This window comes from Quercus lobata, chromosome 3 (assembly GCF_001633185.2).
Source record: "Quercus lobata isolate SW786 chromosome 3, ValleyOak3.0 Primary Assembly, whole genome shotgun sequence".
NCBI lineage: Eukaryota > Viridiplantae > Streptophyta > Magnoliopsida > Fagales > Fagaceae > Quercus > Quercus lobata.
The window spans coordinates 59,194,368-59,205,471 of NC_044906.1; the positions used below are offsets into that span (position 1 = coordinate 59,194,368).

General features: G+C 31.1%; 1 protein-coding gene across 1 annotated transcript; it reads right to left on the reverse strand.

Annotated features, from left to right (window-relative positions):
• Positions 1–1,333: 1,333 nt before the first annotated feature.
• Positions 1,334–2,677, reverse strand: LOC115981675 (F-box/kelch-repeat protein At1g23390). Its single transcript, XM_031103972.1, has one exon. It carries the CDS (start codon positions 2,607–2,609, stop codon positions 1,464–1,466), a length of 1,146 nt encoding a protein of 381 aa, XP_030959832.1. The 5' UTR covers positions 2,610–2,677; the 3' UTR covers positions 1,334–1,463.
• Between the last annotated feature and the right edge of the window lie 8,427 nt (positions 2,678–11,104).

The window sequence follows — 11,104 nt, forward strand, 5'->3', positions numbered from 1 at the left end:
TTAGCGTTCATTCCCTGCGGGATTTTGTTGCCAAAAAATACTGAGACTCTCAAAGAGTGTAAGCTTGTCATTTGATTCAATTTAATATTCTTGTAATTTGACAAAGGCTTTCTTATTGTTGCTTTATTTAGATTGATAACACTCAACACCCACGGTGTTTGTTCCCAGTCCAAGTCTCCCCCCCCCCCCCCCCAAAAAAAAAGGAAGGGTTGATAAAAAAAATATTCTTGAATCGAAATTATTGGGTTAATGTCAACATCTTGAAGCTTAATTAGTTGGTATCTCATGATATTTCTAAATTAGACATTTAAAGTTTAAATTCTTAATCCCTAATTATTGAATTATGATGGGCAATTAAAATGAGCTAATGTCCAAAGTGCTCATCTAAGAGCTCATCCGATTGATGAGATCATCTAAAGTAACTCATGTCCAACACTCACTAAATTTTAGCTACAAGTACTCTAAACTAGGATTTATCACATAAGTCCACTACTTTGAAATGAGGAGAGTGGTACGAAAGAGGGAAACCCACTCAAAATACCTTAAATAAATGGTCTGTTTGAGATCCGTTTATTTTGCTGAAATTGAAAATTTTTTGCTGAAAGTAAAGATAAAAGTTAGCTGAAACAGTATTGTGAGACTCATGAATAGTACTAAAAAGTATAGTGAGACTCATAAATAATAGTAAAAATAAATTAAATAGTAAAATAAGTTGGCAAAATTAATCATGCCATACGAACACAAAGATTAGACTTCCTCAAATGAAAGGTACGTAAGAAATTTACTAACCCTTACACTCTCAGAGTTTATGAATATCTTAAGAGAAATTCTAACTTAACCATTGAAGGGTCTTTGGTTGACAGCACACCAGTGCTCTTCCATTGTGTTTGCTCTTCTTTTTGGTCTTTAATCACATTCCAAGTTTGAGCATTCAGTCCACTTATGTCATACTTCATCAAATTATTATTATTATTTTTAAAAAGTGAGTTAATGGTTTTAGTTAAATGATATATAAATATATATATATATATATATATATATATAAGGAAGACATTTAAAATTTTAATCCCTATGGTACCAAAGACACCATTTCAGTTTCGATTGCAAAAAAAAAAAAAAAAAAAAAAAAGACACCAGTTTCAGGTTTAAAACTGTGACAGAACAGAACTTACTAATAATTATAACTAAAACTGTCATTAACAAATAAAAAGAACTACAAATATCAATTTAATAACAAGTAAAAATATATATATATTCACCAATATAGTAATCAATACAAATATTAATATACAACGAATGTATATATGTATATATAATAATAATAAAATGAAAAAAAAAAAAAAAAAAAAAAAGGGCCATAATAAACTGCAAAATGCGGGCAGTGAACACTCCAAAGTCTTTATACAAGGAGAGCGAACTCCTTCAACCAACCAATTATCAGCTGCCACGTACTCTCTGTAAATCTACTCCATCTCCTCCTTAATTGTGAATCTCCGATCACCAGACCTCAAAGCCTGGTGCAATTCTCCGAGTCCAACGTTGGCACACGTGTACACTAAATTCTTCACGATCCTACTCCCGTCGTCCACCACCGCATTCCCCACACTCCCCCAGCTGCAAAACGACGCACCGTTTTGCACCTCGCACACGATCACCTCCGCCGGGTCAGAAGGGTTGTGCAAAAAGACGAAATTGCCCACCGAGTTCATCCCGATCGACGTCACGCGTGGACTCTGCCCTATCAGTTTCGCCACCAGCTCCTTCGGCATCTCACTGACTTCAGTTTTCATATCCAACATTTCACCCTTCACTTCCCACATTTTTACGCTTTTGACATTCTCAGCCTCTCCGACCAAACCCACCACGAACATTCGATCATTGACAAATCCGATTATTGAAGAGAAAACGTTTTGGTCAGGTCGGAGATCATAAGGTCCTTGCCAGGTCTTAGTGATAGGATCGAACGAGTGCGTCGCACCGGAACATTTCTCCATCACGTACATTTTTAACTTGTCCACAGCCACCGAAAGCCACGTGGAGGCACAGGAATCTTTGAGTATCGCGGGCATGTCGTCGCACGTGTCCCACGCGCGAGTCTTCAAGTCGTAAGTCTCCACCGCGAGCGGGTCGTCCCCGAAATCGCACGCGCCTCCGGCGATCACTACGCGCTCCCCCACCAGCGCCACGATCGGGTCGGGCCTCCACACCATCGGGGCGACCGCCCTGTGCCACGTCAGCTGAAGCGGGTCGGACGAGAAAACGAACCGGAACGGGCTCTGCATGTAGAGCAAATTCGAGTGCGACGACCGGAGAGTCGAGACGTACTTGATCGAAGGCTGCTCGATGTCGACCCACACGTGCGAGCGAGGATCGTAAGCGTGCGAGGTCGTTGTGTACGGATACCGGGTCGACTGGGCGTGGACAATGAGCCAGGGCTTGACCGGGTTCAGGTGACGAAGAGAGGAAAACACAGCGCCTTTCCACGAGGTGGATACGTGGCAAGCCGGGACGAGGTCGATGAGTGGCACATGCGTGAGAATAGCCTCTAGAATATCACCGTGGATTGGGGCTTCTTCTTCTTCATCTACTACAGTTTGGTGTTTCGCCATTGTTGTTTTATATTTTGAGGTTTTGTATATTGGTGTGTGAGAGACTGAGAGGAAAAGGCTGGTTCGGAAGCTCCTTTATATAGAGAGAGAGAGAGGCAAAAATGAGTGAGGTGGAACACTGTAACAGTAAAGAAACTTCGGATAGACCGTAGACTTGGCTCTTCGTATAAATTTTCTTTTCTTTTCTTTTGTTTTTAGTCATTTACCAAGAAAGAGTCTTGTAAGGGGTGTTCAAAGTAGACAACTCACAAGAAATATTGTTTAACTACCATGACCTACATTGTTTTGATTTTTATTCTTTTAGAAACCTAAAATTTAATTTTAATTTAAAAGGTACTCAAAGGTCAAGTATGAGTTGTCATCAAAGACTCACTCTTTTATCAGGTTTTTAAATTTAAGTTTTTCCCTAATTGCTCTATTATGGAAGCTTTTGATTCCAGTTTAGGTTCATACAGGGGCGTAGCTATGTGTAAGGGTGGGGGCATGGCCCCCCAAAATTTTGAAAATTTTAAAAATATATATAATTATTTTAATGTTTTTAAAATTTAGTCTAAAAAATAAGAGTTGGCCCCTCCAAATATTTGATTTAATACAATAATGCTCTTAAAAAAAAAAAAAAAAAAAAAAAAAAAAAAAAAAAAAAAACCGGTCTAATAATTATAGAGACATAACATTATTTTTCACAATTTTATTTTTTATTGTAAAATATGTTTTTATATCTATTAAATATTTGATAAAGTTTGACACCAAACATATTTTAATCTATATCTTTTTCAACCAGTTATGTGGCAATTAACAAGTCATTGACTCATTAAAAAAATAATATCACTAAAACTATATATGGAATGTTTCTTTAGTTACTACATAATGAGTTAGAGTAAGATAACTTCAAATATGTTTGAAACCTAACTTATTCCTCTAAGTTTTGGATCATTCATGGTTTGAAAATTTCATTAGTTCAATTAAAAGATTTTTTACTTACTTTAGTATAAAATTTGATAATTCGTATCGAAATGAAATTTTTTAAGAATTTCACTATAAAAATAGTAAAAATGAATTTTATTTTATGTAAGATCACCACCAAACATAATTTTGATTGAAATTACTAACATCTTTTCATTGTTATTTGGTGTGTGTGTATATATAACAAAAAAACGTATGTATATGTGTATGTAGGGTTGTCTTGATAAATATATTAGAGTTGCAACTTGGCCCCCCTAAACAAAAAATTCCTGACTCCGCCCCTGGGTTCATACGCATGGCACATCATCTTAAAAGGTTGTGATGTTCTTTTATATAATAAATATATATAAATATATATATATATATATATATATATATAAGAAATTTTATAAATATTTCAATAAATTTTCCAAAAGATAATAAGTAATTTTTTGAAAGCAAAAGGTAATAAGTAATTAATTACCAAAGTAACCACAAATAAGCAAATAATAATGTGATTATTCCTTTTTTTTTAATATTATTTATATACTATTAATTGGTTGCCCTTTTTTTGAACAATGTGTATATATATATATATATATTTTTTTTTTTTTTCTAAACAAGTAGTACTATTTTTAATTGTCAGTTCATATTAGACTTTTAGCCTTAGGTTATGTGGCACTATTTGCTAGAAAAGAAAAAGAGTAATACACATATAAAAATGTACAACTTTGTACAACAATTTGTCACGTAGCCTCTTGTGATTGGTGAAAGTGTGATGGTGAGCCATGTGGGGACACATCTTCATTACTCACAACTTGTCACGTGGCGAGTTGTGGCATAAAATTGTGCATTTTTATGTGTCCCTACCATTACTCAAAGAAAGACCATGGCACCATTTGCTTGCTTACACATTTAAGAGATTTCACCTACCCCCACCTAACCCTAGCTCCTCTACTCGAGTCCTAGTGTTGAAATTCTCTACTTTAAGTTTGAGTTTTTAACTTTTAACTTACAAGTTACAACACTCTCTTTGCCGCAAAACTCGCTCTGCCACTCTCTTTGTGCTGCAAATATGTGAAGGTTGAAGTTTCATGAGTGATCCACCTTAGGCTCAAAGAATGATCGAAGTTCACCTTCGGGTTTTTACCTCTCTCTCTCTCTCTCTCTCTCTCTCTCTCTCTCTCTCTCTCTATGTGTGTTCTTCAATTCACTGTTGTAGATTATTTTGGTTGTATTTGATGCTGTGAGGTAGAATAGAATCCATGGAACTCAAAATCTTTTTGCATGTAATGGTGAAAAGTATCTATAGATTGAAAAAAAACAAAAGAAGAAGCCAAATTCATTCCAGTTGAAAATTGCATTTCGGCCAAAATTACTCGGAATTGACTGAAATGTCTGAAACTAGCCGGAATTTGATCCAAGGTGGAACAGAGGCCATTCCCATTTTGGTTTGCATACCGGTATGAGAAATTCTGTTCGGAATGAAACAAAATTTATGACATTGATTTAAACCTAATAACCCCCTTAAAAAAAGTAAAATATTAATTGCTAGCTTCCTCTCAATGTCTCATAAGTATGAGTAATTCTTATATATTCTCAGAGTACGGAAAAATTGTACACCCTCCTCTCACATTTATGGTAAGGTTTACTTATTAAATTCATGGTAGGGTCCACCGTGAATGTAAGAGGAGGGAGCATTATTTTAGTATACTCCAAGAGTATCTAAGTGTTTTCTCATAAGGACACGAGTGGAGTGCTACCTCTCTTATTGTTTTAATTAATAACATTTTTTTTTTTGGGGTAAAAATTAATAATAAGTTTAATTATTTGTGAATGGGAAAGAAATAATGTAAAGAGCTAAGGGGGAAAAAAGGTTGAATTTACAAGTAACTTGCAAGTAATGTGCAATTGATCCGATTGCTTGGTTAGAGCGACTTGCCTACCTTTACCATTACAAATGTATAGATCGAGCATATTACGATTGATATAATATTAAAACCATGAAAGCATGCTTTTTTTTAAAGTCACAAAGCATGCTTTTTTCTTTCTTTTTTTTTTTTTCTTTTTTCTTTTTTTGAGGAAGAGTTCTAAGATATAGCTAGGTATATAAAAGTGTATCAGCAAAGATCTTCACGAGATGAGTAATGAGTTTAAGATTTATAAATTCCATTCTTTAAAGATGATTTTGATCTCAAAGTTTATCTAGAAGGAATACAAATAGAAGATTTTAAGAATTATATTTTCTATACTTTCTTTTAAGGGAAAAATAAAAGGGTTTTGCAGATATGATTCCCTCGTTTCCCCATGTTGTATTAAAGAATTGACTTCTTTTTTTTTTTTTTTTTTTTTTTTGAGAATCTTAAAGAATTGACTTGTAATTTTAAAGTATTTTAGTTGAATTTTTAGCCTAATATATATATATATATATATATATATTATATTTGTTAATCAAATGTCAAATTATTCTCTCATACTTGGACTTGGCATGTGATTCGGTGTAGAGATCCCATGCAAATAAGAACCTGTTAAAATTTTAAGTTTAGGGCACTTTGATTTTGGCCTATCAAATTGTATTATTATGATTTTAATCCTAATGTTTTAGAGCTGTGTGAAAATCATCTGGCTAATTTGTTAATAATATTGCGACTGTTAAATGTCATGTAAGTTCAAAATAATGTAATTTTAATATATTAAAACTCTATCATTTTTTTTTTTAATACAAGATAAAATTTTATTCTAGAATAATCTAAGTGTATAATAACAATTTAGGAGTGGTCGCGGTGCAATGCGGTTTGGTTTTGGGTCATTTTGAGCACTGCACTTTACGATGCGATTTAGCTAAAATCATAACTACATCGCATCTTATTTTTGCGGTCACATTTGCAATGTGGTGCGGTTTAGAGTTTAACCAAAACATAACCGCATCACACCTCATTTTTGCGGTCACATGTGCGGTGCTATATATAAGATGAGGTTTGAAGTTGGTATATTTTTCAAATTTTGGGCATTTCCTACCCATCCCAAAACTAATTTTTCCCTTTTTTTTTGGCCAAGTTTTAAATTATTTAGCTAGTTTTTCTTTATTTTGGGTTGGCTTTTCTAGTCAACACTTGCTAAGGTTATCAATTTTTTTTTTTTGGAAAACTAGGGTTATTAAACTATTAATAATATATTTAATATTAAATATTAAAAATAAATAAATATATTAATATATAGAGAAAGTGCAGTGCAGTGCTATTTGTGCGGTTTTCTTATTATAAAACCACAAACTGCACTGCACCATGCGATGTGGTTTATTGTTACTTGTGGTGTGATGCGGTTATGCTATTTTGCAGGCGATTTTGATGCGGTTTGTACGATTTGGTGAACACCCTTATGTATATATGTGTGAAACCCCTTTCTGGAGACTTGAATCCCGACCCTTATCTCCCATACCCTAAAAATACTTATATTTATAGAGTAACTATAGTCTATTGCGCCAAAGTGCCCAGTGGTAAAACAAAAGAAGTCAATACCATACCGTATTGGCCAGTACGGCCGGTATTTTTCTTATTGGTTGGTGAACCGGTACAGAAACACTTAGGGTATGTTTGGTAATAGTTTTTTCCCCTTATTTTCTGTTTCCAAATACAATTTTCTATTTTTGAGACTAAAAAACTTATTTGGCAAACCAAAATGGACAGAAAACAAAAATTGTTTTCAAAACTCAATTTGTGAAGGAAACTGAAAGCATGCAAAATGCTATTTTCAGTTTCTAATTTTCAAAAGTCAATAAAAACACACATTTAATTTAATGAATCTGCCTCATTTAATGAGTTAGCATTAGAGTTCAAATCCTAGTAACAACATATTTTAGTATTTTCTATTTTTTTCTTCAAAAAACTATCTTTTTAATTTCAACTAACCAAACATGTTTTTGATTTCAAAAATACAAGAAAATTGTTTTTTCTTTATATTCTCAAAAATAAGTTTTTGAAAATAGAAAGCAAAAACTGTTACCAAACATAACCTTACGTTTCGTTCTGCTTCAAATTTCGGCCGATACCAGACTGTACCGGCATTACCGAAGAAAATTGGGTGTTTTGGCCGGTAAATCTAATTCAGGCCTGTGAAGAAAAAACCAGAAAAACATACCACTAAAAAAGAAAAAAGCCAAGAAAATGTTATCACCACCGCTTTCAACCTTGCAACCTTCTCTGTTTCTCCTTCTTGCACTATTTCGATTTTACAGCTTTCTTCTCACCCCTACTTCTTGTTCTCCTCTGTTTTACATGTTTTTCTTGTGGGTGTACTGAAGATCTGGCTGGAAGGCATGCCAAGTTTATTTCCTTCTTGTTTTGTACGCTGATTAGTGCTCTTCTTAATGCAAAAGTTAAAAAATCATATTATATATAATAAAAGTTGGGCTTAGACACCATAGTTGCGCCAAGTGGCTTCACTAAAAGTTGCGCCAAGTGGCTTCACCAAATTGTAGAAATTTTAATAAAATTTTAGATTTTAAGAATAGATATATACATATTTTTTGGATAAATATGACAAATTAAGTAATGAAAGAAAGTAGTATTTCATTTACAACTATAATAGTTGTGTCTATCTAAAATGTTATCAACAAAGTCTAAAATCAATAAAATAAAATTACCTAAGGATAGAATTTAAATAAAAAAAGAGAGATAAATAAAAGTTAGGCTTAGACGCCGTGATTACACCAAGTGGTTTCACTAAATTGCAAAAATTTTAATAAAATTTTAGATTTTAAAAATAGATACATACATATTTTTTGGATAAATATGACAAATCAAGTAATGAAAGAAAGTAGTATTTCATTTACAACTATAATAGTTGTGTCTATCTAAAATGTTATCAACAAAGTCTAAAATCAATAAAATAAAATTACCTAAGGATAGAATTTAAATAAAAAAAGAGAGATAAATAAAAGTTAGGCTTAGACGCCGTGATTACACCAAGTGGTTTCACTAAATTGCAAAAATTTTAATAAAATTTTAGATTTTAAAAATAGATACATACATATTTTTTGGATAAATATGATAAATCAAGTAATGAAAGAAAGTAGTATTTCATTTACAACTATAATAGTTGTGTCTATCTAAAATGTTATCAACAAAGTCTAAAATCAATAAAATAAAATTACCTAAGGATAGAATTTAAATAAAAAAAGAGAGATAAAAAAATGTAAAAGAAAAAAAAATTCGAATTAGCATTTTTTTTTTCATACGTCTCTTTAAAAAACGTAAAAGGAAAAAAAAGATAAACTTGCATACCAAGCTCTTGTAGCTGAGCACATAATAAGTTGGCAAGAGAATTAACGAAACGAAGGATTCAAGCTTATCAATTATTGCTGATCCTATGGGCCAACCATCTGGTACAGCCAAGCCTAAAATCATAGGCCCCAACACGTAATGTAGCCCAGTGATCTCACCAAGGAGGGAACACGTCATCTTTTTCTTTTGGTGATAAATTTGCTTCTTATGTCATCTTTCTCCTAATAATAAAGTAAAAAATATATATATTTGACTTTCACTTAAACTACTTCTTTTTATTCATATCATTTTCTTCACAACCTAAAATTCTCACTATATATACATAGAGTTTTTTGATGTTTCATTATTTCTACTACGTATTTTACAATTATTTGCTATATTCTTCCTTTCTCCCCTCTGCCCTACCTACAACCTTGCAAGTAATTTTTTTTTTCTTTCATCAAATTGAATAGATTTTGTGTATTTGTTGCCTTTTTATTATATATAATATGATTTTTATCAACAAGTTTTATAGATAGGCTGAAATTCTATGTTTGATCACATTTTTTAGTGTTTTTTTTAAAAGTCAATATAGCAAGCAATATATTTGTATTTTTTAATTTCTTATTACATGATTATTTTTTGTTGACATCATTATTTTATAGTGGATTTAATTTGTTATAGCTTTTGTTTGGTGCTTTGTTACATGTAATCTATATTCTTTAATTAAAAGCAAAATTTGCTGTCAAACATGAAATTGGATACGAGAGAATCCATCCGTCCAAAATTCTATGTAAGTTTATCTTTACTTAACTCCCTTTTTTTTTAAGCTCAAAAATTTGGATATTTTTTCATTAATGAATTGCGGTTTTGGCTTAATTTTGTTTTCAACCGTTTCAATTATTGAATTCATTATTTTTTCATGTGTAATATTAATATTTGTGTTTTTTTATGATAAAAAAAATAATATATGTGTTCTTAAAGGTTAAAACACAATACAATTACAAATATTACTTTAAGTTAGGATGTTATATTTATTTATTAGTAAGTTAGAATGTTACATTAAGTTAGAGTATTATATTTTTGTTTATTATTAATTCAGAATGTTATATATGGATATATATGTTGGTTTAGAGTTGATATAACTTATAATCATTTGAATGAAATCAACACTAAAACAAATGATTTAAATATCAAAATAAGAAATAAAAATTAAATTTCTTTTAAGTGTACAAGTACAATTTATTTTTTAATATTAAATTTTGAATTAATTCTTTTTTCATTTTATTTTTTATTAAATTTAATTATATTATCAAAATATTTTTTTATTAAGCCGTGTATCGCATGAGCATAATAATAATATATATATTAAAAGTGAGTTTCTAGGACATGTGGTTGATGGAAGGGTGTTAAGAGTTTGAAAAAAGCTTTAGGTTTTGCCTTTTTCAACGTGGATAACAGCCGCAGTCTTTTTGAAATTTAAAATTTAAGCTTTTTTCTTTATTTTTTTAGTTGATTGAATTGTACTCATATGATATGACCATTTCCGCCTGTTTTTCAAGAATTAACTTCATTTTATTTTTATTTTTTATACTTTTTATATATTTTTCATTATAAATCTACATTTTTTTTTAGGAATTAATCCAAGGTAAAAAAAAGAAAAGAAAAAGATCTATATATGTACCTGAATATCTATATTATTATTATAATTTTACAATTACAATGTTGGGTTGGGTTAGAATGTAATATTATATATATATATATATATATATATATATAATTAGTGATAATTTCAAAATGGTACACTGATATCAATCGGTATCGAAATATTTTGTACCTATGATCAATACCGAAACAGTTTCTGGTATGATATTGATTTCTTGGATAAAACTCCATCATTATCACCATGTGAAGGGGGAAAAAATCCATTCAATGCTTTTCTCCATCTTTTAGGGTATTTTTTATTTTGGCTTGCCAAATTTTAATATTATAATTATAATTTTAATGTTTTAGAGTGGTTTGAATATCACGTAGTTAATCTGGTAATAATATTGTAACCATTAAATGTCACGTAAGTTCAAAATAATGTAAATTTAATATATCAAAACTCCATCATTTTCACCAATTAAGGAGGAAAAAAAAAATACATTCAATGCTTTTCCCTCTTTTCTCTATTTTTTTTAGTAGCAACTCAACCTACACCACCATTCAGTCATGAGTCATGCCAACCTCTTTCTAAGTTCTATACAAAAACCAAATTTTCTTAAATATCAAATTTCGTTAAATCATATG